The sequence below is a fragment of the Fukomys damarensis genome, unplaced genomic scaffold (genome assembly GCF_012274545.1).
Source record: "Fukomys damarensis isolate Sample0158 unplaced genomic scaffold, DMR_v1.0_HiC HiC_scaffold_19, whole genome shotgun sequence".
Classification (NCBI taxonomy): Eukaryota; Metazoa; Chordata; class Mammalia; order Rodentia; family Bathyergidae; genus Fukomys; species Fukomys damarensis.
The window spans coordinates 55,714,183-55,740,584 of NW_022900931.1; the positions used below are offsets into that span (position 1 = coordinate 55,714,183).

General features: G+C 38.3%; 1 protein-coding gene across 2 annotated transcripts in view; it reads right to left on the bottom strand.

The window, feature by feature from the left end:
- The window catches only part of Lsm14a (LSM14A mRNA processing body assembly factor), a 27,184-nt gene extending 4,267 nt beyond the window's left edge, over nt 1–22,917 (bottom strand). For both annotated transcript variants that reach the window (XM_010631815.1, XM_010631816.1), the window contains exons 1-8: nt 22,717–22,917; nt 18,861–18,996; nt 15,770–15,892; nt 11,657–11,833; nt 11,314–11,379; nt 6,384–6,566; nt 6,091–6,262; nt 4,237–4,471 (exon numbers count right to left, since the gene is read on the bottom strand). In XM_010631815.1, coding sequence (XP_010630117.1) covers nt 4,237–4,471; nt 6,091–6,262; nt 6,384–6,566; nt 11,314–11,379; nt 11,657–11,833; nt 15,770–15,892; nt 18,861–18,996; nt 22,717–22,902 — 1,278 coding nt within the window. In that variant the 5' untranslated portion in view covers nt 22,903–22,917. The remainder of the gene's footprint in view (nt 1–4,236; nt 4,472–6,090; nt 6,263–6,383; nt 6,567–11,313; nt 11,380–11,656; nt 11,834–15,769; nt 15,893–18,860; nt 18,997–22,716) is intronic.
- Between the last annotated feature and the right edge of the window lie 3,485 nt (nt 22,918–26,402).

The window sequence follows — 26,402 nt, forward strand, 5'->3', positions numbered from 1 at the left end:
AGAAAACAAAGGAATAACAAAACAGCCTGGTAGTGTAGTTCAGTGGTAAAGTATGTGCTTATTGTGAATGAAGCTCTAGGTTTAATCCTCAGCAGAGAGAGCAGGAGGGGGGAGGGGAGGGGGAGAGGGAGAGGGGAATCAAGCAGTGTATTAAGAGACGACTGTGAGTTAACTTGCTTTAATCAGGTAGACTAAGAGGTAATGTGAAACAAAGCTGGACATAATCAAGTGCTTTTCACACAGTAAGTCCAAAGTAACAGGAGAGCCTTCTCACCATCAGGACAATGCTTCAGGGTTCTCTGAGTCTTCCTTAAAATACTTAAGGAGAGTTTGGTCTTATCTATCAGACATACAGGGAATAAAGACTCTTACAGCTAACCTCCACAACGCATTTGAATTCTGCAATATATATGATAAGTTTTAACAAAAAGGCTCAAAATGACTCTCAAAAAGGTATGTATTAATTAGTGCATGTAGCATGCACACAGTGCTAAGTCAACAAAGGTTTGATGTTCAGAGAAAGGGACATAATAGTCCAGCCATATAAAAGAAAACTTGGCAGCTATATTTACAAATACCTGAAAAATATCACAAAGTATACATATTCTATATATTTATAAGGGGTATTTTAACCAAAAGGTTAAAAATAAAGATGCCAGATGTGATGGTACATGCTTGTAATCCCATCACTCAGGAGGGCTGAGGCAGGATTGCCTCACCTGAACCACAAAGCAAGACCTTGTCTCAAAAAGAAAGAGATCTCCATTCAAAGTGTGTGTCTGTGACAGTTTAATAATTAGAGCACTCTTGGGGGGGGTGGCCTAGGGAAGGGTATACACTTCCAGCCCCACAAGGTCAGACCTCTCAGATGTTTTCTAACTCTGAGAATTTAATGATCTTTAGAAGTTTAAAAGTATTACTGATTGACTAATTGTGATACAGGGGATCAAACTCAGGACCTTGCGCTTGCGAGGCAGGCATGGTGCCACTGAGCTAAATCCCAGTCCAGTTAAAAGTGTATTTTAGATTAAACTGTGCATGCAATTATCTTTCCATAAATGTCAAAGCTGACAGTCTCGTGGGCTTAGTAACTCTAATGAGATTACCCTAGCAACTATTACTATAATTCTTCAAGAAATTATCCTAAGGTCTTTAAGCAATAACTGGTATACATGAAGTGGAGTAAACAGAGAATGTAGTTTTGAAGACCTATAGGTTTATCATTGTAGCTGGAAGGACATCTAAAGGAATGAATGTAGTGATGTAGAGATGGATCATGATCATTTATACCTCCAAGGCTTAAGAAGTATACCACTAGGCAACACAGAATACTGTGAGAAGGCAAAGTTTAGATATGACTGAAGAGCGGGAAAATGGTAAGGTCAGTCTAAGGTAGGTTGACAGCAGACACAAAGCAAGTAAAGCCAGGAACATAGGGCAGAAACACACAAGGTCCAAGCTCTGAAAAACCAATTAGAAGCTATGAATATAAGAGATCACAAAAGGGGAAAGGGAAAACCAGGCGGTGGTACATGCAGTAACCTCAGGACTTGGAAAGCTGAAGCAGGAAGATCATCACTATAAGGCCAGTCTCAACTACATAGTTAAGCCCCTGTCTCAAAATCTGCCCCATCCCAAAGAGAGGGGCAGAGTGGAGAATGAGAGTACTTGAGCAAGTGAACACACATGTAATTATATACAAAGGAACACATGCTCACAAGAAAAGCAAACTGAAATGGTTAAAAAGGGCCTGAGATCTCCAGGTGTGGCGGCACATACCTGTAAACCCAGCGCTTGGGAGGCTGAGGATGGAGGACTGCCATGAGTTCAAGGCTAGTCTGAATTACATAGCAAGAGCTTATCTCAAAAAAAAAAAAAAAAGGAGCAGTCATGGCACTAAGCAAGAGCAAGAAGGTCCATGTATCTTATCTTTAGCACAGTGAACGAAAGAAAGGTCTAGCAGGGCGTGGTGGTGCACGCCTGTAATCCCAGCACTGGGGAGGCTGAAGCAGGAGGATGGCAGTGAGTTGAGATCAGCCTGGGCTACATAGTGACTTCCAGGTCAGTCTCAACTACATAGTGAGACCCTGTCTCAAAACACTGTCTCACCCATAGAGAGAGCCTCTCTCAAAAAAAACAAACACACACACACACACACACACACACACACACACACACACACACACACACACACAAAGAAAGGTCAGTCCAACTGGTAACAACGACAAGAGCCCACACCACACTTCTGTCCCGGAAAAAGCAGGCAGATCATGAAGCAGCAGCTTGTATTTGTTTGTGTTGAGGAATGCATGTTTTACACTGCCTTAAATAAAAGGTTAAAAATAGTAAGAATAGGGCTGGGGATTTAGCTCAGTGGCACTGTGCCTGCCACACAAGCTCAAGATCCTGACTTCAGTCCCCAGCACCAAAAAACAAAAAACATTAAAATGACACTGAGATGAGTGGGTGATCAGAGTGAAAGGCAAATATTTGTGGAAAAGCTACTGAATTCCACATTCAGGAGGTCAATGGCAACCTCAAAAACAAAAACAGCGACAAGCAGAAGCCACTCTAGTTTCTAAGACAGATTCACTGAGCTAATATGGCAAGTTAGAAGTATCAGGCCATCAAGCGTAATGATCTGAAGCTAACTTTTAAGCCTTGGCTGTCATGGAACAATACTAAAAGCATCAAAACTAATGGACCAGGTCCAGAAGGCACTAATACTGTTCTCCTACCAGGTGAAATTCCTGACAGCAGGTTTTTCTGCTTCTAGCTATCCCCTCTTAAGGGGATTTTGATCCTTAATGTCCTATTACTAAATGTTTTTGTTTGTTTGGTTTTTTGTGGGGAGACAGGGTCTTGCTATACAGTTTAAACTGGCTTTAAACTCACTTTGCAGCCCAAGCTGGCTTTGAGCTTGTGGTGATCTTCCTGCTAGAGTCTCCCAAGTGCTTGGATTATAGGCGTGTGACCACCATGCATGGCCCTAAATATTAACTGCTCTTAAAACGTAAAGACTTATGGGCTGGGGATTTAGCTCAGTAGTACCAGCCGCTGCCTGTCAAGTGCAAGGTCAGAGTTCAATCCCTGGTATGGGGTAGGGGGTGTAAAGGCTTGTTTTACATTCTGGGAATATGTGATTTCTATATTCTTCTGATGTGAGAAGTATAAAAACTTTGCAATATAAAATAAAGGTGACATAGTTCCCTTTCTCTATGTTTTTAGTGATCCTTCCTATGCCTTCTACAAAAAAATCCCCTGGCCATGCGTGGTGGTGCATGCCTGTAATCCTAGCACTCAGGACACTGAGGCAGGAGGATCTCTGAGTTCAAGGGCAGCCAGGGCTGCACAATGAGTTCAAGGTCAGCCTGAACTGCATAAAGAGACCCTGTCTAGAAGAGGAAGAGGAGGAAGAGGAGGAGGAAGGAGAAGAAGGAGGAGGGAGGAGGAGAGAGAACGGAGGAGGGAGGAGGAGCAGGAGGAGAAGAAAGCCACCCCCGCAAAAAAAACCCCAAAACCACACCATTCTTTTCAAGAAGAAATGACCCTAACTCAGACTCTTCACAAGTGTGTGGGGGGGGGGACTCCCCCCGCCAATCAGTCCATAAAATCTAAAACTATGGCACTACAAGACAAAGAGAAAAGAGAGCATTACATTTTTGGCTGAGTGCAATGGGACATGCCCATAATCCCAACTATTTGGAAGACTGAGACAGGAGGATGGCAAGTTCAAGGCCAGTCTGGACAAATTAGTAAGATCCTGTCTCGAAATAAAAATTAAAAAGGGTTATAGCTATAGCTCCATGTGAAAGCTCTGGGTTCAATCCCCAATAATGGGGGGAAAAAATAAAATCACATCTCCACCTCTTACTTCAAGTTTAAAAGAACAAAGAACAGATACAAAAAGTTTTCGGACTCTTTAGCCAAGAAGTCACCATCCTTAAAATTATAGAAACATTGCCAGGAGTGGTGGTGCATGCCTGTAATCCCAGAACTTGGGAGGCTGAGGCAGAAGGACTGCCTCAAGTTCAAGGCCTGCCTCAACTACAGAGCAAGACCAAAACCAAAAACAAAACCCTAAAAATAAAAAATTCTAGAAACATTGCAATTAGGTATATTTTCCATGGAAAATTTTAACGAAGTTATTTTAATGCTCTCAAAATAATTCACACAAAATAAAAACATACTAGTTTCATAAAACTGAATGTCAATGCCAAAGCATAAAAGACTTACCCTATATTCAAAATCTGCAAACTCTCTTCCTCCACGACCTCCTCTGAATCCACCACGAAATCCCCGAGGAGTAGTAAAGGTTCCACCTCTGCCACCACCACGTCCTCTTCCACCGCGGAAACCAAGACCTCCTCTGCCTCCTCTGTACCCTCCACGGCCACGGTTTGGACGAAGTGGAATTCCAAAAGTTTCAGCATTTAATCGCCTTTCTTCAGCCCAGGTTGGTCTCCGTTCTCTATTATAAAAGCAGATCACCTTTAGCATATCCTGTTTAGAAGAATTTTTTCAGCAAAAATAAGTAGCACAGTTCCTAAATTAAGGCTAATACCTAAAGATCAATTTAAAATAAACATCCAAGCTACTTGGGTGGCTGAGGAGGAAGGATCTCAAGTTCAAGTCCAGCCTGAGCAACTTAGTGAGGTCCTGTCTCAAAATAATAATATAAAAAAAGAGAGGAGAATATACACTCCCTGGATTCAACACAGAGCACTGCAATGGGAAAAAACAAAACCAACCAACTCTGCCCCTAAAAAAACTCAATTAAAAAACAAAAACTTAAAAAGCCATCTTATCTGTTCATAGAATATGTTTAGTTATGTTCCCACAAGTCTGCTACACTTCAGGTGAAATATAACTAACATCAGTTTCTTGCAAATATAGTCAATAAAACAAAGCATACAATAAATAGTAAAAGCTCCAACATAATGGTAATTAATTCAGATATAATGACCCCCACACACACACCAGGGATTCAACTCAGAACCTTATGTTTGCCAGGCAGGTGTGGTGCCACTGAGCTATATCCCCAGTCCACATATAATGAAATTTGTAAAGCCCCAGTAGAAAAGGTAAAGCCAAGCAGAAAAACAGTCTTAGAGAAGCTAGGAGATGGAGGGTAGGTCCCTGAGTTTCTATTATGGTCCTGGACCAATCCTGGAACTGATGCCAGTGAACTGAGCAAGTGTGTGAACTGCGGCTGCCACCTAGCCTTGGTAACGTCCCCTTAAGAGCAGGACGCAGCAGTATTGTCCCTCTCCACATTTAAACTGAAGCAAACAACTGCCACTAGGTGGCACCAGAACAACCACCGACAATTTTCTGGACCCATATTTATTACAATACATCAGTTTTATTGTATCAATAAACTTCAAAGAAATGTTACCTTTTTTGGTCTTGGCTTCAAATGAACTACAGTATAAAGATATAAAGGAGAAAGTCTTATAAATAGCCAAATGTGACTGCAACTCTAATAAAATTATATGGTATTTTTGTTGTTGTTTTGAGACAAGTTCTTGCTACGTAGTTCAGGCTAACCTTGAACTCACTAAATAGCCCAGGCTGGCCTCAAACTCTCAGTGATCGTCCTGCCTTGGCCTCAAGTGCTGAGAGTACAGGCCTGCACCACCACACCTGCAGTTTTTTTTTTTTGCTTTTTTTTTTTTTTGTAAAATAAAGTATTAAAAAACCTACTGTGGTCACTAGCTATTTTATTTTTTTTTTATTTTTAATTTTTTTTTTGAGACAGGGTCTTGGTAGGTAGTTCAGACTTTTCTTGAATTCACTATGTAGTATAGGCTGGTCTCCAACTCACAGCAATCCTGCCTCAGTCTCCTAAGTGCTGGGATTACGGATGTGTGCCACCACGCCCTGCTCTAAATATTCTTTAAACCTTGTGAATTTATATGAAATAACTGTTTTATACTTCATATTCTAAGAGCATAAGAACAGCTTAGGGCTGGGGACTTAGCTCAGTGGCACTGCTCCTGCTTCACAACAAGTGCAAGCTCCTGAGTTTGATCCCTGGTACCAAAACAAAAACAAACAAACAAACAAACCCAGCTTAAAAGGCAGTACCTATTATCATCACAAGAAATATTATCAAAGAAGGATTTAGTTTTGTCATAATAGCAATTGGGTCCAAGTGGGTCTTCTTCATCAGCATTTCCTTCACTGTTTTGGGTATCAACTCCAGAGTCTCCCTTATCTTCACCATTTACAGGTTTCTCTTGTTTCTCAAGTTTATCTTCTAAAGAAAAACAAACACCATAAAAGTCAAGATTTGTATTAAATAAAATTAAATACGCAACCCAGAAAGCATCCTTCGTTCATAGATAAATGAGATTTTTCTAAGAAAAATTAAAGCTTACCTTTTAATTTAAGCTTATTATGAAATTCTCTGTCAATCTCCTCTTTGTTAAATTGTGCATTTGCACTTTCGAAGTCAAAGTCTTTCTCAAATTTCATTGGACCATCTCTTCGAATTCCAAACCTTCCCCGGCCACCTCGATGACCTCCTCGTCCTCTCCTTGGTGTTGAAGGAGCACCTGGAACTATGTATTAAAGAATTTATACAAAAGGCTTTCAGTATGTAAAGGCTGACTTAGGGCATAAGTTGTTATGGTAGTTGTTATACTAAATGGCCAGTAACAGATGCTTAACAGTTTCTATACATTACTGTATTTGTATTTTTATATGAGAATTAACTATTAAAATGTAATATATGAAGTAGCACACATAAAAAGATAAACATTTATATTTGTGAGTTCGAGACTTATATATGTACTCTTAATAGAATATACAACCAAACAAGTTTGGAGCCTTTACACAGATTAACATATGCTCCTCAAGAGCAAAGGCTTTGTTCTCCTTACTATTGTACTCTCCAAACCTACAAAGTGCTACGAACATTGTGGGTTCTCAAACTTAAACCCTTTCATGGGAAGGATAACAGGAAACAAGATTTACAATAAGAATAATACATGAATGTTTATGAGCACAAATTCAAAGGTTGGAGATGTTATTTCCAAAAAACAGACAAGAAGGGCCAGCCCTCATTGGTCCCAAACACTTCTTCTGTACTTTCCCTCTGACTCTACAATACTCAAACCCTCCCATACTTATGCAGTCTCTCTACAAAACAGAGTAACAGGATCTTAGTCAGTCACATAAGATATGGTAAATACAAAAATAGGATAAGTTATGGCTGGGGATTTAGCTCAGCGGTTCCACTGCCTGCCTTACAAGCGTAAGGACCCTAGTTTGATCCCCGGTACCAAAAAAAAAAGATAATTTACAACAAAAACTGGGGAACATAAATATCCAACATAAGAAGATTGAAAAGAAAAAAATAAGAAATGAAATAGAATTTGATGTAAATTAAGTGAAAAAGCTGCTGTGGTGGCTCACGCCTGTAATCCTAGCACTAGGGAGGCTGAGGCAGGATTGCTTTCAAGGCCAGCCTGAGCTACATAGCAAGACCCTATCTCTAAAAAGAAAAAGCCGGGCGTGGCATGCTTGTAATCCCAGTACTTGGGAGGCTGAGGCAGGCTGCAAGTTTGAAACCAGCCTGGGCTACACAGTGAATTCCAGGGCAGTCTCAACTACATAGTGGGACCCTGTCTCAAAAAAGAAAGAAAGAAAGAAAGAAAGAAAGAAAAAAAAAGTTAACTGCAAAAAATGCAGAGCATAAAACAGTATGAATTTAATGATTATAACTGTGCCAACAAAGATTAGAAGAGACTACAAGGAAAGAGACAAGTTTGTGTTCACCATTTGCCGAGGTTTGGCAAACTTCCTGGGTTTTAGAAAACAAGCCAGAAAAGCCCACAGAAGCATATCCAGACATTTAAATTTAGATAACCAGGGTTTAAAATATTCAACTTTACTACCAAGAGACTTGTCTGTACGCCAGGGAGCAGAGACATGTCTTAAAAAAATAAAATTCTGGCTTTTTTTTTTTTTTTTTTTTTTTTGTACTGGGAGGTTGATGGGAGTGTCCACTTCTACATTTTAGCAGGTTCCTGGCGGGCCTCGCCAGTGGGTGCAAGAACCTGGACCAGGGCTGATCTTGGGCCCCCAAAGTTTGTCTGGTGCATATGTGGAGATCAGCAGCTTGGAGTTCCAAGTGCAGCATGAACAATGCCTGTACAAGCCTGTGAAGCTGGGGTGCACTAGTGCTGGTATTTCAGCTGACACCGGTTGTCACTATAATTAAAATGGGAAAGTGCCTCTAGGGAGGAGAGACATTCTTAAGTGTACCTGGTGTGGTAAACAAACAAACAAAAACAGTGAATGTTGTGGTATGGCATTTGGCCATCCAACAAAAAGGCAGGGATCTTCAATAGAAGAGCATACTGAACCTTAGTAACAGTGTGTGACACCTTTCAACTTGCTTGGGGCAGTCTGAGCCATGGTTGAGAGGAAGGAGTGTTTTTAAAGTCTCATAAACAATGGATCATAAGCAATGTGTTAACATGAAATATTGTTTCAAACTGCAAAAAACTGCTGAAGAAACTTGAAATGTTAAAATTAGTGTATAGCAATGCCTCAGTGACCAGAAAGACTGTTTACAAGTGGTTTGAACAATTTTGTAAGGGTTGTGAATCTGTTAACAAGGCAAGATCTGGATGTCCTTCAACATCAAAAACCTGAGAAAATATTGAAAGAGTAAACAAAATGATTTGATCAAACCAGAGATCAACTATTAGGAAAATTTCTGAGGATTTGAACATTTTTATGGTACTGTACAAAGCATTTTAATGACAGATTTGAACACGAGGCGAGTGAGTCTGAAATGTGTTCATACTCAGCTACAGGAGTTAGAGCAGCAAGGCGGTGCTGCTGGTGACAGGGCAATGTTTCCCTTGCATTTACCTTACTGACTCTGTGGTAGGTATTTTTCTCCTGTGTTAGAGATAAAGAAATTGTCAGGAGGGAACTCATGTTCCCACTACCCAGGAGTACCTCTGAACAAGGAGTCCCACAGGTGGGTGAGTAAAGTGATGCCTTGAGATTTGATGTCTCTGTATAACAGTAAATATTTAAGCAGATTAATCCAGTTTTGGGGGAGCAAAACCACACAGCTGTTGAGAATATAAGCACCTAATATTTTTTTCTGGTATCACGGATGGAACTCAGAATCTTGCACTTGCGAGGTGGGAAGATGCCACTCAGCCAAAGCCCTGACACAACACTTCATAGTATTTTAATTGCATTAACCTAGTTTCCCAAAATTTGTACCAAAAGGAGCACCTGTCAGCATGTTAATTTTTTAAATGTATGTGGTACAATGTGTAAAAAGGATCTAAAGTACATGATACTACATTTGGACATGTAAGTATCAGAGGTGAGTTTTTCACGTGGGAAGAAATAGAAGTCTGGCAAGATGCTCAGAGCCCACTACAGGTTCACTTCTTGTACTCAGTCCGTATGTCTAGCAATTCGAGATTTTCCCATTATACTGTACACCAATTACATGTAACTCATTTTCCAGAAATTTTAAATAAAGATATTTTATATTTAAAAAAATAAAATTCTGGAGCTGGGGTTATAGCACTTAGAGGTAAAATATTTGCCTAGCAAATGTGAAGGTCTGGGTTCCATCCCTAGGTGCAGCAAAACACCAAGAGGCCAGGTAGGCAGCACATGCCTGTAAATTCCAGCATTTGAGAGGCTGAAGCAGGGGGATCAACAATTGGAGACTAGCCTGGGTTACATAGTTTCAGGCCAGCCTGAACTATGAAGCAAGATTCTGTCTCAAAACCAAATCAAACCAAAGTTCTGAGTAGAGATGTTTATGTCTGTAATATCTTAAGAAAAAAACCTGCAAGAATATTTAGTTAAAGAAGTTTGGTGATAGGGTAGGGCAGTGAGTTTTAAAGGGCAATGAAAGATATTTTTATTTATTATTTAAAAATTTACATGATAAAATTATGGCAATTATTTTGAGGAAAGAGCTCTTTTTCAAAATAAAAAAGTAAAATATAAATCAAGCAAAAACTCTGCATGCCACAGCACATATAAAAACTTATAAAAAAAAAATCTGGGTGTGGTGGCGCATGCCTGTAATCCCAGCACTGGGGAGGCTGAGGCAGGAAGATCACTGTAAATTCAAGACCAGCCTGGGCTACAAAGTGAGTTCCAGGTCAGTCTCAACTACATAGTGAGACCCAAATTCAAGACCAGCCTGGGCTACAAAGTGAGTTCCAGGTCAGTCTCAACTACATAGTGAGACCCTCTCTCAAAGAACAAAACAAAACAAAACAAACAACCACAAAACAAAAACAAACAAAAAAACCCCAAGGGTTTAAGCTCACTGGTGCCACCTCACAACTGCAAGACCCCAAGTTTGATCTCCAGTACCAAACAACAACAAACAACAAACAACCAAAAAGCAAAAAACCAAGGGCTGGAATTGAGGCTAAATCCAAAGGCTCTGGATTCAATCTCCAGGACAACATGTACACATGCACTGACACACAGCCAAACACCAAAAAACCTTTATTGTCCAGGTGTGGTGGTGCACACCTGTAATCTCAGCATTTTGGGAGGCTGAGGTCAGAGGACTGCCATGATTTCGAGGCCAGCCTGGACTACATAGTGAGTCCAAGGCCAGCCTGAATCACAGAGCAAGACCCTGTCTCAAAAAACAAAACAAACAAAAAACTCAAACTCCCCCCAAAGAAAATAATGAGTTGTAAAAAAGTTAAAAAAATTTGAGCCCATTACCCAGCTTCCCAATGGTAAGATACTATATAACTAATGCACACTATCAAAACCAAGGAATTAATCAAATGAACTACACACCTTACTCAGATGTCATCAGTTTTTTTTGTTTGTTTTTGTTTTTGCAGTGCTAGGGATTGAACCTGGTGCCTCATACACAACAGAACACTCTACCACTGAGCTAAACCCCTAGTACTAGTATTTTTGTTTTGTTGTTTTTGTGGTAGCAGGGATGGAACCCAGAGCATTAGCACTAAGCTACATCACCAGCTCTTTTTCACTTTTTATTTTGAGACAGCGTACCTAAATTGCCTGGGCTGGGCTCCAATCTGCCATCCTTCTGCCTCAGCCGCCCACAGTGCTGGGATTACACTTGTAGCCCTACCTTTCAAGTTTTTAGTCCTCATGTATTACACTTTTTTTTTTTTTTGGTACTGGGGATCAAACTCGGGACCTTGTGCTTACAAGGCAGGTGAAACCACTGAGCTAAATCCCTGGCCTCTATGTATTACACATTTAAAATGCTCTCTATTGAGAAGCAAAGAATATGACTTTCAGATTCAAGTGACTTACCTATTTGTCTCTTGCTATCATTTCTGAGTTGCTCATTTTCTGGCCTTGAAACTTTGTGTACTTCAACTATAGAAGGAGACATACAAAGTGACAAATACACTCAGGATGCAAAACCAAAAACATTTTTAAAGTTAGGAATGGGAAGAAAAAAATCCCACAAAACAAAACCGGCGCAATTCCCAAAACCAACCCCCCATCTCTTCAAGTCAAATATGAAAGCTTGAACATTCTATTAAATTCAGTTTAAACCTAGACTTATTCATATAAAGCAAAATCCTCTTTATAAGATGAGCAGAAAATGTTGATCAGTTAATTAAGGAATAGTAAATAGCTCAAGTTCTACCTCGCCTGTGCTCTTGATTCTCTATTGCTTTTTGGCTGGTGGATGGCAAAGGCCTGCTTGATACAGGGCTCCTTCTCCCAACAGGTGCTGGAGCAGGTAAGTGGGCCGAGGCGGTCTGTACTGCTTGCTCCATGGTCGGACTTTTTCTCAAAGGGTCTAACTGAGGGCTTGAACGACCTAAAATGTAACCAAAAGATAAGAAAACTATTCTAACCGGGAATTTAAAAATAATCTAGCCCCTTAAAAAAAAAAAAAAGCGTAGTTTTATTTCTAATAATTCAAAGCTTTAGCAAAAATGAGTCAATCTACTTATAAGTCTAAAGTTCAAATCTGATTATTCTTAGTTGACTGGTCATTAAGCAATACTGCTCCAAACAAAGTTCTATTACAAGAAAGTAATAGCACAAGAAACTAAGGTAGGTGGTTTTTAAATATCTTTGGGGTAATTACACATCAAAACTAAAAGGCCAATAACAAATAAAACCCTTCAGATACTTATACAGTAGCCATATTCACTCCTTGCCATTGTATGGATGTCTTGGCAAGTAATAGGTTAATATGGGGTTTGAACGTTAACAATTTAAAAAAAAATAATTTCATTGGTACATTTTAGGTATGTCTTGACATTCATCATTGGAGATTTGTACCTTTACATAATATATCTTGATTCTTATTTTTCCCCCTTCCCCTGCCCTCCCTTCAATCTCTTCACCCCTCCCTATTTACAAAGATTTTGTTTCCATTTTTTTCACTGTACTTAAGCTTCTATTTTTCCTTTTGTGAGGCCAGAGCGTTACCACACTGTTTGAATTGAATAATATAATATAGTATTTCATCATGGTTTTTTCTGCCCCTACAATACGGCTGTAAATCTCTGCCCAGGAAGCACTCGTAATAATGTAACAGAATACAATGCTCTGCTTAAATATTATGCTCATTTTATGCAGACATATTCCCACATATTTCTGTGTGTGCATATTCACACAGGCTTCAAACCAGTAAATTGGTGAGTGCTGATAACATACTGATTACTGTGCACCCAGATACTTCAGGGATAATTAGTAATACTCCCTAAGTTTATATGTTTATACTTCATCTAAAGTATGCAATTACAAACACATATCATTACTTATAGGCATTAATGGCTAGGACACTTTAGCCAAAGCATTTAAATTACCATTAAAATATTTAAAAATTAAGTTATCAGTAATAGAAACACTATAACTTCCATCAAAAATTATAAGGAGAAATGATGATGATTTACGCTATTTGTTTATAAGAAAACAATCACTTTTATACATGCATATGTATGTATTATTTTTATTTATTTACTTATTTGAGATAGGGTCTATGTCGCCCAGGTGGCTAGCCCTGACTTCTGGGCTCAAGCAACATTCTGAGTAGCTAGGACAATAGGCAGCTGTCACCACACCTACCTTTTTCATCTGTTAAGTGTTTTTAAAGCCTGTTGCTATAATTTTACTACACTACATTAAATAATCTTTGAAGCTTTTAAAACTACTTCATTGAGTCTTTTGAGAAAAGATCTTGCAACTAAAAACTATTACAGAAATACATGGGACGGGGTAATCAAATCAAATACCAAATTCATTTGTTGTCTATTTAAATTTTTTCTATTATAATCTACTAATCATGATATCAATTCTGCTATAAGTGGGGAAATATAGGTGATGTGGACATAGTATTAGGAATTAAAACAAGAAGCTATTTTATAAAAACACATCCCCTTGAGTTATTTTCACAATCTTATCACAGCTAAAGAAAATGCCATGTGTTTTATTTTGGGAAATTCAGAATTTTTAGTTGTGAAACTTTTTCTTTCTTTCTTTTTTTTGGGTACCAGGGACCGAACTCAGGACCTTGCACTTGCAAAGCAGGTGGCAGAACCACTGAGCTAAATCACTGGCCCTAAGACTGATCAATAGGTGCTAAACTGCAGTTAACATAGCGTTTTTTTTGGTACCAAAGATTGAACTCAGGACCTTGGGCTTGTGAGGCAGGTGTAGTGCCACTGAGGTAAATCCCTGGCCCTAGTTAGTGAAATTTTAATGCATATTCCTCGGATGTCATCTGCAACAGTCTTATGTAAATACATATCTAACTTTCCTTTAAACTTTTTTTTCCTCTGACACTGGGGATTAAACAATAGGGCCTTACCTACAAAGGGTCTCTGCCTACAAAGTCACATCTCCTGGCCCTTTTAAATTTTGAGACAGAGTCTTGTTAAATTGCCTAGGCTGGGACTGAATTTCTGATCCTGTTGCATTAGCCATCTGGAGGTGAGGTTACATGTAAGTGCCACAACAACTAACAAATCTGACACTTCACTCTACCTTTTTTTAGGGGCAGGTGTACTGGGGATGGAACCTAGGACGTCATGAATGCTAGGCAAATAGTCTACTACTCAGCTACACCTGCCAGCTCTTAAATTCTTACTTAAACTTGGAACTGTTTCTGACTTTGTATTTTGTTCCACTCATCTCTAAATTTACTACTGTACTGCTTTTATCTTACATATGTGTATTTTACTATCAAGCAGGTAAACTTTTACATTTTTCAAATTGTCCTATTCTATGTCCACATTTAAAGATAATCTTTCTGCTCAAAAGAACAATAAATTTAATAAATATGCAAAGTAATATCTTCTTGATCCTGAATCTTTTATCTAAGAACAATCCTTAATTGCAGTATATGAGGTCTATTAAAATTTTGCATTTTTCTCCACAGAAGCTTGTTATATATCGTATGCACTTCATAATTTCTTGTTTGTCATTACTTTGTGAGCCTTTTATTTCTATTACATAGGACAGGACAGGTTTTAGAATCATTATTGAGTTTTGTATATTTACTTTGCATTTTACCTGTAATTTAAGTCCTTTACTATTTTTTACACTGAATTCTCAATTCCAAGCAGAAAATTAGTAAATAGTGGTAATTCAAATATTTATGCCAATTTACTTCATTTGTAACTGACAGAACCAAAAATTCCAGAAAAAGAATGAGTAGAAGTGATAGCAGGTATCTCTATTTATATTAATAAGAATTTTTCTGGAGCTTCAGTATTAAGTTTGATGTTGGCTACAGTTAAGATGGCTAACTTGCTGGGCATGGTGGTGCACACCTGTAATCCCAGCACGTGGGAGGCTGAGGCAGGAGGACTGACATGGGTTCAAGACCAATATGGGCTACATAGCAAGTTCAAGACCAGCCTAAATTGCATAGCAAGACCGTGTCTCAAAAAATAACCAACCAAATAAATTTTAAGAAGTAAATATTCATGTAAAGCAATAAACCAACAACACCTACTTTGTGGTGGTTAAAAGAAGATATAGGTACTTTTGACTATACAAGGTTATGAGACTGGCAGATAGAAAACAGAATTAAAAATCTGAAACAGATTCTTTTTGAAACAGGATTCTTTACAAAGATTATTAAAATGCAAATCCCCAGCTGGGTGTGGTGGCACACGCCTGTAATCCCAGCACTTCGGAGGCTGAGACAGAAGGATCATTGTGAGTTTGAGACCAGCATGGGCTACCTAGTGAGTTCCAGGTTAGTCTCAACTACATGGTGAGACCCTGTCTCAAAAAAACAAAGCAAGCAAACAAAAGAAAAATGCAAATCCCCAGGCCCCAAGGATTCTGACATAGTAGTATCAAGATCTGTATTTTTCAGAAGCACTACAGCTGATTCTGTTGTGGGTGGTAAATACTGGGAATGAATACTCTACATTCTTGGAGGATGTCGTGGAACAGTTTATTTTTCCAGATGACATTTCAAATTTATACAGGATAGCTCCTTTACAGAGTTAAGTCTGGGACTGGTCTGATATATTACAAGTTATATAACCACTTTGCAAACCAAAGTCAAACTTAGGGAATGCTCACCAGTTTGGTTTCATGATCTTAGAATTGTAAAATGTGTAAAGAGTGGAAGTCAATTCAATAATATATCAATTGAAAGAAAAATTTTAAAGAATTCACCAGAAATCAAACATGCAATTTACAAACTATGAAAGCTCTTACATTGAGAAAGACAAAATCCATTATAAAAATTCAGAATAAAAATATCTAAAGAAAAAAAACTGCTTACCTTGAGATAACTGTGTTTTTATAGATCTTGTATCCTGTGTAAAGGCAGATCCAACAGCACTACTTTGGGATAAGGTACTGCTGTTCGACGTTTCTGTTCCAAAGGATGTCAAGGAGCTTCCAGCTTGAAGAGATGTTTTTTTAATGATAAAAAAATTTTAATGTTTTCACCTTCAATTATATAAAACAGTGCAGCAATTTATTACTGTCTGCCTGTACCATCTTATAGAACTTGTAAACATGAATAACCCTGGAAATTAAAGTGTATCAAGTAATAGTTTGGGAAATGTATAGCTATGCTGGGAGAAAGCCAGTATGCAGCCAATATGTGACATCCTTGGATGCAAACAATTTTTATAACACACAGTAATGTCATTATGTGGATGCCACAAAGGACACATATCAGACAGCAAAGTAATAGAAATGGTACATTTTAAACCAAACTAAGTTCAAATTATTCTAAGTATCTTCACAAATAGCCAAATCAGCAAACAGATATTCTAAAAAAAATTTTGTCATCACTTCTGAGGCAAAAGATAATAATGACTCCAGCATTAATGCTTTCCCTGATGACAGAACTGTGGGACTGCATTTAGCTTAAAGGAGTCACAAAAATGTTGGGTAATATAAGTAATAAAATCCCTACAAAGAGACCCATTCTCTCTATACTTGGCAGTGTTAATCTTCTCATAAGTTTCTATAGTACTTATGGACAATCTACTTTTAAAAAATTCATTTTTAAAGTTTTTTTGTTTTTTTGATAGGGTCCATGTAGTCCAGGCTGGCCTCGGGTTTCTCATGGTCCTGCCTTGGGCTGCTGAGGTTATAGGTGTGTGCCCACTACGCCTGGGTATTTTTTATATACTGTGCTTTTGTCTTACTTGTTTCACCTATGTAGGCTTTCTTTGTATTCAACAGTCCCTGTTCCCCAATATCTAAACCCAATCTAAGAGTTAGAATATATTTTTATAAAATACAAATATAATTACATCATTACAGAACTTAGGACCCTCTAATGACCTTTTCTGTCCTCAAGATAAAAGTTTCAATTAATAACCTCAGTTCTAAGGCCCTCCCCTTATCTACCAACCTCTGCTGTCACTTTCCTTCTTTCAAACAGTGTAGCCTATGCAGTTTATACTTCTGCTTTAAAAATATAAAAAGATTATGATTATGAACTGGATGTGATGGTGCATTCTTGTATGAGTTTGAGGTCAGTCTGGACTACAGAGAGACCCAATCTCAAAAAACAACACAACACAACAAGGATTATGATCATGCTCCTTGCAACCTACTCATTTCCCACGTAGGCAGTTCCAGTTCCTTCAATTAATGTGGTCTTTAAGAAACACCTCTTTGAGCAACTCCTAATTCAATGAATTCTATTTATTCATATTCCTCTAAAACGGTGCAAACACAACACAACACAACACAGTATTTTTAAATAATGGATGCCACTGAGACTACCCTGGAGATGCACTCGAGCCAAGCTGATGCTCTAGGCAGCTCAGTAAGTACCAACAATAACCTCTCACAGCACCCTTCAGAATATTGTGGCTTTTTTTTTTGGGTATGGCAGATCGAACTCAGGACCTTGCCCTTGTGAAGCAGTGAAACCACTGAGCCAAATCCCCAGCCCTTATTGTGGCTTTTTATTTTTATTTATTTTTATTTTTTTTGTTTTTTGAGACAGAGTCTCACTATGTAGTTGAGACTGACCTGGAACTCACTATGTAGCCCAGGCTGGTCTCGAACTCAGTGGGCCTCCCAGGTGCTAGGATTACAGGCATGTGCCACCACGCCTGGCTCAAAGCATCTTTTTCAATATGCTGAAGGATCATTTCTATTTCTTTTTCTGTGAATTAAGTTCCTTGCCCAATTTTGTTGGGTTGCTGATCTTTTATATTTAGAGAGTCCTCTATAAAAGAATATTAAAATAGTGAAAAAACTGCAAATAAAACTATTAACTACGCAGTAATAGTAATAAAGATGGTATCCAAGTTATGACAGTTTGACCTATTTTTTGACTTGAAGATAGTATGAAAACATACTCTTTCAGTACATACTGTACTCTGAATTTTAGGGGCTGGGGATTTAGCTCAGTGGTTCCACTGACTGCCTTACAAGTGCAGGGACCCGAGTTCGATCCCTGGTACCCCAAAAAACAAATAAAAACAGTACATACTGTACTCTGAATTTCTTTCCCTAGGCTAGCCATAAGCGGCATACCTTCCTGTGATGCTGGGCAGCTCCCAGTGAGCTATTTAATCACAGGAGTGCACTCATACTTTACAGTGTACTCTGGATATTTGTTTCGTGCTTTTATATGACACCTACAAATGCCCATCTGTGTGTGCAAGAAATTAACTGACACTTTACTATAAAACAGATTTTGTGTTAGATGATTTTGTCCAACTATAAACTAATGTAATTATTCTGAGTACATTTAAGGTGGAACAAACTAACCTATGTTGGGTATTACGTTTATTAAATGCATTGCGCCTCACTTCCAATTTGTATTTATTAGGATGTAAGCCCATTTTAAGCTGAACAGCATTTGCATATAAAAATTTAAATGGGAAAAAAACCTCCCATAAATAGCAATGGTATAATTCTGATTCATTAAATTATCCTTTAAAAATTAGAATAATGACTAAAAATGATAAAAGAAGGCTTGATTTGTGCCAACACGATGAGTTAATTCCTTTTCTGTTTATTTGAGGCAGGGTCTTACTAGGCTGGCCTCAAACTTGAAGCAAGCCTCCTTTCTCAGCCTCCCAAGTGAGCACTAGGATTGTAGGTATGCATCTCAATGTGTTCTTTGTTTTTTGGTTTTTTCAGACAGTGTATCGCTATGTAGCTCAGTCTGGCCTAGGGACACTAGGTGATCCTCCTGCTTCTGCCTCCTGAGTGCTGGGATCAAAGGAAATGTGCCACCATGTCCAGTGTGGCAATGTATTCTTCACAACCTAAAACAAGGTAATAAAAGGGACATCAAACATTTCTAAGACTATGTGCTAAGAGTTTATAGTAAGTTTCTATACCTATGTGATAAAAAGGAAATTAAAAAAAAAAAAAAGATCACCACCTACCAACACCAACAGCACTAAACTGTTGCCCAACCAGCGAACTTGGACTGAACTGGCTGTATGTCGGCATCCTGCCAAAAGGTCCATAGGAACCCACTCCCACTGATTGGAATGAAGAAGTAGATGAACCTAATGAAGACTGAAAGAAGAAAACAAAGGGTTATTTTTCTAAGAAACATATGTATAATAAAGAGAAATTCAGATTTAAAAAAAACTAATGAGCATTAGACTAATTACTAGAAACAAAATAAATTACAATCACTTAAAGTAGGTATAACAACATTCTGATTTCAGTGTTTGCCAATTATACATAATGTGATTTACAAATACTTTTTCCTAATATAAATTCCTCCGAGTTAAGAGTTCTATAGTGGATTTAGGAAAGAACAAATGAATAAATGAAAAGTTTACTTCAGTAAGTAAATTAAAGAAAAAATGACATTCAGTGATAATGGATTTTAGTCTGATACTGACAAATAAGCAACTTGTGATTTTGCCTTTGTTTTCAATCATTTGAGGACACTATTAAATGCAGAAATAAACATGCCCCAGAAGGGAGAGAGGAAGGAAGTGACAGGAAAAAAATTGAAAATAGAAGGAGAAAAAATGGAAACAAAGCTTTTGTACATAGGGAGGGGATGGGGCTTACAGGGGAGAATGGGATAAAATAAACTGTATTAAAAAAAAGGAAATAAACACACCCCACACTAAACCATTTACATTTTTACATGTAGTTACAGTAGGCTGAGGAACACTTTATATAAACCTTAATTTATTAAGCCTCAATATTATAATTTATATTATATTATAATTTGTTTGTTTTGTTTTTGGTACTACAGGGGATCAAACTCAGGTCCTTGCGCTTGTGAGGTAGGTGGCAGAACCACTGAGCTAAATTTCTGGCCCAAACCTCAAATATATTTTAATTCATACATGTTTTGCTTATCTTACTGTAAAGTATTTCATGATAGAAACATAAAATATATTAAAGGGTACTGGTATAAAGTCCACATATGGTACCTTATGTTTACTGCTAATACCAAGGACATGTCAGGTACTCAAATACTGCTGAATGAATAAAACAATCAAATTGAAGATTATGACGCCTTTAAGAAATTCAGTACCATTTTGATTTGTGCACTCTACGTTCTTCTCCTTCAATAATATATATTCAAATAATATACTTAATATATATGCAAATAACTAATTCCCAGAAAATTATCAAGAGATATAAGATAACACAACACCAATCTTTGGTGTAGCCACCAACTATCTCCATTAAGAATATGTCTCTTTTTCCACCTAAGAGATTAACATTCATCAGGATTTTCTTCAGATTTCCTTCTACAAAAATAAAACTTTAGGGGATGGGGATTTAGCTCAGTGATACCACCGCCTGCCTCACAAGCACAAGGACCCCAGTTTGACTAGCCCACCCCAGTTACAAAAAAAAAAAATAAAATAAAAAACAAACAAAAAAACTGTTGGGAGGGACAAAGTTAGGTACAGTAGTGTAGGTCTGTAATCCCAGCACTGAGAGAGACTGAGACAGAAGAATCTCAAGGGGATCTTATGCTCCCTATCTGGGAATATAAACTTAGTGCGAACTTACCTCCAATAAAGGGCAAGGGCTGTAACTCACTGGTAAAGCACTCCTGGATTCAATCTCCAGTACCACAAAACAAAACAACAACAACAAAAAGAACAGAGTAAAAAGGGAGGGATAGGCCAGGTGTGATGACTAAAGCCTGTTGTCCCAGTCTTTTGGCAGGGAATAGGGGAATGGAGGTGGTGTGTGTATGAGGCAGAAGAATCACAAGTTTGAATCTAGCCTGGGCAACTTAGTTAACACCCTGTTTCTAAATAAAAAATAGCCGGGTGTGGTGGCGCACATCTATAATCCCAGCACTCGGGAGGCTGAGGCAGGAGGATCTCTGTGAGTTTGAGACCAGCCTGGGCTACACAGTGAGTTCCAGGTCAGTCTTAACTACATAGTGAGACCCTGTCTCAAAAAACAAAAAATAAACAAAAAACAAACAAAACAAAACAAAACAAAAACAAAACAAAAGGGCCGGTGATGTAGCTGAGTTGTAGAGCACTTGTCTAGCATGCACAAGGCTCTGGGTTCAATCCATAGTATTACTACCAAAAAAAAAAAAAAAAAAAAAGGTATTTTGTGGAAAACTAAGATTTTATCACTTACCGCATAAAAAAGAAAAGTTAATATAAAACAATTTAAAATTATTACAGTGCTTAAAAAAAAAAACCCAACAAGCACATTTTAGTACAACTGACAGATTTATAACAAGGTGAAAAGGTTTAAAAAGTACACAAAGAAAACCATAGGAGGGGCCTAGCTTTTAATCAGCTATGCTCACAAGTAAAAGTATTATTTGAGCCAGGGATGGTGGCACACACCTGAAATCCCACTATTCAGGAGGCCGAGAATCTCGAGTTTGAGGCAAGCATAACAAACACAAAAACAAAATGAAAAACCAACAAGCAAAAAATATACATAAGGTATTTCTATGTGAAAAGGCTTCTGTTGCTATATTCAAAATTCAAAGAGCCTTTATGTTTCCAATGAACAAGTAAGTATTCATTGTATAGTAAGTCCCTGGTCCCTGACTTAGAAACATTTGAGTTGTGAACTTTTGCCTCAGTCTCTCTCAGTGCTGGGATTATAGACCTACATTAATGTACCTAACTTTATCCCTCCCTTTTTAAAATACAAAAGGACCTCACATTACAACATGTCCTCATGTTAATTCCTACATGTGAACAGATCTTGGAAATAGCTCATTCGTCTGCTGGATACTGTCATAGTTGTGCTGCTGTGTGCTTACTGTACAGTGCGGTAGTATACAGTAGTACAGTGCTCAGTCAGAGCCCAGGGTGTCCAGAAACAAGTGGAAAAGCAATGGTGATGTAGAGCAGACTGCTAGGAAGTACAAAGTAACATATATTGTACATTTGTGTCAGAGGTGTCTAAGGCTCATGTGTTAGGACTTTTGATTGAATCCGACTTACAAATGTTCTCCTGGAATGGAACTCGTTCAGTTGGGGACTCCGTGTAATGGATATCCTCTTTAACTCACACTTTGCAACTGATCAGGCATCATGCATTTCTATTTTCTGTCAATGGAGTTTTTTATTTAGGAAATTTAAGAACTTACCTTTGTTAAAATCTTTTTACTTATGCTTTTTATCACTGCAAATCATACATAATGTGATTCAACGTATCTCCCCATTCCAACTAATAATTTTATTTAAGAGTAGCTACTATCATTCTAGATTGTAACATGAACCATTATCTGCATAGTGCAATAGCACTGATCTTAAGATTCTGGAGCCTTATTCTTTGGATACATTCAAAGTGGCTCCATCTCAATTTCCTCACTTGTAAAAGAGAAAGATTATGGTACCAAAGTCACATGCATTATAAGGACACACATATACAGCCTGACTGTACATTTAAGAGCACTTCTTCTTTTTTTTTTTTTTTGGTACTGGGGATTGAACTCAGGACCTTGCACTTGGGAGGACACTGAGCTAAATCTCAGACCCTTAAGAGCACTTCTTATAGATTTCAATACAATGTTGGCCATAGCAACACTGTGACGTTAAGATATTTTATCATAAAATAAGTTAAGTTTTTCATCTATTGCTTACCTTATTTAGTCCCAATTTATGACCTGAAGAGAGAAATCTAGATAAGAATATTATGCAGGTAATTTTAAGTATCTAGGTAACTTTAAACTGGTAAGCTTTATGAACACTAAACTGGGAAAGAAAACAGCCAGGGCTAGCTGTGTGTAAAGTTTACACCTCATTGCAAGACAAATTTACTGTCAGTTACCTGAACAATAGCTGGGTCCTGAGGCAAAGAACATTGTGGTTTTGGTGGCTCACAAACAGTGAGGTCTTTAATATCACTCCCACGGAATATAATGTATTCAAAGACTTCATCTCGAGGTGGTATTGGACGATCTGTTGGTCTGTCTTCTGTACCAAAGGATCGAACTGGTGAGAAAATAAAGGACATGAGATATGTAGCTGCTACTCAACATATTCATGTAGGGACTCTTCTAAGTACTGTGTTCCAAGTATCAAGCAAAAGTTCTGAAATATCATTTGTGAAAAAGTATTTATTGATCTGTGGTTAAATAAAAAGAAAAAAATTAAAGCTAAATAGAGTTTTAGCTAAAGCAAAATGTATTCAATTTTAGCTGGGCATGGTGGCGCACACCTGTAATCCCAGCACTTGGGAGGCTGAGGCAGGAGGATGACTGTAAGTTTGAGACCAGCGTGGGCTACATAGTAAGTTCCAGATTAGTCTGAACTACATAGTGAGACTCTGTCTCAAAAAAAAAAAAAAAAAAAAAAAAAAAAAGTATTCAATTAAAGACTATCAGGAGGATCTGGGACTCATCCACTGGCCAAGCTAGGAAGACCCATAACTGCACACCCTGCTCCCAGCCCATGTTACTACACAAGGCAAGAGACTTCAGAACCAACCAAGTGACCTGATTAAAGAGACTAATATCCAGGGAAAGTCTTACTTCAGGACTGAAGTGATACCTTACCACAGAGACCCAATGAGAGCCTTGGGAGTTAGGATTGGAGAGGGCAATAGCTGATCAGGGATTCTCTGGGAGGCCCAGGCTCAAACTAGGAAGATCACAGGGCCTGTATTCTGTTGTGGGAGACCAGATTTGGTGTGAGTAACTGTCACAGGGGGCAGTCCTAAAGAAGTACGTTTGCTCTGGCACTGCAGAAATTAGTGGTCTTAACTATTACAGGTCAATATAATGGTGGCCTAATTGTCTTCATGTAAATCAGTTCTCTTTGATTTGGTTAAGGGCTGTTTATGAGTGGTTCCTAGGGTCTGTCATAATCCAGTTGAAATCTGATGGCACTGTTGTTGCTGAATTTACTGTGATAGCCAAGGTAACACAGTAGTGCCTGGCAATGTTTTCTCTCTATGCTAATATCTGAATTGCCTATGGGTCATAAACAACACTGTGACTTGAACTATCAAGAAGAATGAGGCACTGGGCCAAATAATTTGTAAACCCTAGCACAAAACCAAACAAAAACACAGAAGCATGAAAAGACAAGGCAACAATACGCCTCAGAACATTGCCAATTCTCCCAAATCTGAAGGGGCACAGAAGAGGAGGAAATCATAAACTACATAGCAGATAGGTCTGAAAGGGAATAAATGGAGGTTAGAACTGTTCAATAAGGGGTTGGGGATTTAGCTCAGTGGTTCCACTGCCTGCCTTACAGGCACAAGGACTGGAGTTCAATCTCCGAGTACCAAAACAAAAACCAAACAAAAGACCAAACAAACAAAAAAAACCACACAAAACACAAACAAAAAACACCAGTTCAATAAGGTATTTGGTGAATTTAAAGATATAAATCAGATAATGACCATAATGAAAGAAATGACCAGCAAGTCCAAGTCCACTAATAAACAGCCGATGAAACTACAGAAAGATATGCAAAACATGAATACTAAGCATAGAAAAGAATTGGAGTCTGCAACAAAGGTCCAAACAGAAATCCAAGGAATAATGTAACCCAAAGTCTGGGTGGCTGAAACAACCAAGGTGAAGACAGAGTGTCAGATCTAGAGGATAGGGTTGAGGTGAATGATCAGTTAATGAGAGATACATTAAAAGTAACAAGGGAAGGGGTCAGGGATTTAGCTCAGTGGTGCCCCCGCCTGCTTCACAAGCACAAGGACCTGAGTTCAATCCCCGGTACCAAAACAAACAAACAAACAAACAAAAACGGAACATGAAAAATGGATCCACAACAGCTCCTAGATGAGCAAAAGAGGATGAATGAAATGGAATTAATGAAAAATCAGAAGACAGTACAAAGGCTTAAGAACTTGTTTACACAATAGCAGAAAACTTTCCAGACATAGAAAAAGACTTTAATACACAAATAAAGCATATAAAATACCGAATAGCCATTATCAGAAAAAACTATTCATGCCACATAATTATTAATACCAGAAATACAAAACTTTAACAGATGCCAGAGGAAAACAAGGAATCATCGATAAAGGAAATTATAACAGATTTCTCAACACAAACCTTAAAGGAAAGAATGAAATGTTCCAAGCTCCTTTTTTTGGGGGGAGGTTTGAGACTATGTAGTTGAGACTGACCTGGAACTCACTATGTAGCCCAGGCTGGTCTCAAACTCTGAGCTATCCTCCTGCCTCAGCCTCTCAAGTGCTGGGATTATAGGGGTGTGACATCACGCCTGCTCCGAACTCTTAAAGAAAACTGGTTAATGGTTATTTAACAGGAAGAAATAACAATTATAACCACATATGCACCAAACTACGGTGCATTCAACTTTGTAACACAAATTCTAATAAAAGATCTGATACAATTATAACAGGGGATCTCAGTATCACAAATAGATCAACTAAAAAAAAAAATCTGCAAAGATATATATGAGTTGAACCAAACATTGGAACAAATGCACTTAATAGATATATACAGAGTGTTCCAGTGAACAGAGAACATATTCTTTTCAGCTGCACATGATAATTTCTCCAAAATAGATGACATTCTACCTTTTAAAACATGCTTAAGTAAATGAATTGTAATTTTACCACACATTTTTTTTTTTTTTTTTGGTACCAGGGATCGAACTCGGGTCCTTTCACTTGCAAGGCAGGAGGCAGAACTGCTGAGCTAAATCCCCGGCCCTACCACACATATTGAAACACACAATGAAACTAGAAATCAACAGCAAAAGAACCACAGAAGCCACATAAACATATGGAAATTAAACAATACACTAGAGTAATCAATGGGTCACAGAGAAAACTGAGATAGCTCCAAAAGAAAGAAAGAAAAATAAACAAGAGAGTTCCTAGAATTAAATGATAATGCCAGTACAACATACATTAGCCAAGATGTTAGATTACCCAGCAATCTTGGGCAACAAAAGCAAAGCATGTGGCACTGAGAAAGGAGAGAGAGTAGGGCATGGCAAAGCTGGCTGGGGAAGTAGGCCTGACCTTTTAAATTACAAGATCCCTGACACATCCACAGAACAGTTCCCTAAGCCCTGCATGTGGAGTTCTGGTAAGAACTTGAGCAGGTTTTCAACAGAATGGCCTAGACTTGGTATCAGCCTTAGGTAAGGGATCCTAGCACTGACTCTCAGGACCCATTCTGTATTAGACAACATAAAAAGAGAGGTGAGTCATGAAGATCTTGCTATGGTGACTTTTCCTCAAGACAGCCCACCCTGCTTTCTCCAGGATGTTCTTCTGTCTTGCTTTTTTAATCTCTTACTTGGTCTAATCTCACTCTGCAGAGCCAGTTTCTCCCCCATTCTTCATTTCTACTTTCTCTAATAAACTTGGCCACTGCTTTTTGCTCATTTTGTTCAATTTTTTGTTCATGACAAGAACCTAGAATCTAACTCCAGAGGGAGAGGTGAGCTATCCAGAACTCAGTTTAGTTGATGAGCAGGAGCAGGCTACCTGGTAAGAGCATCACAATC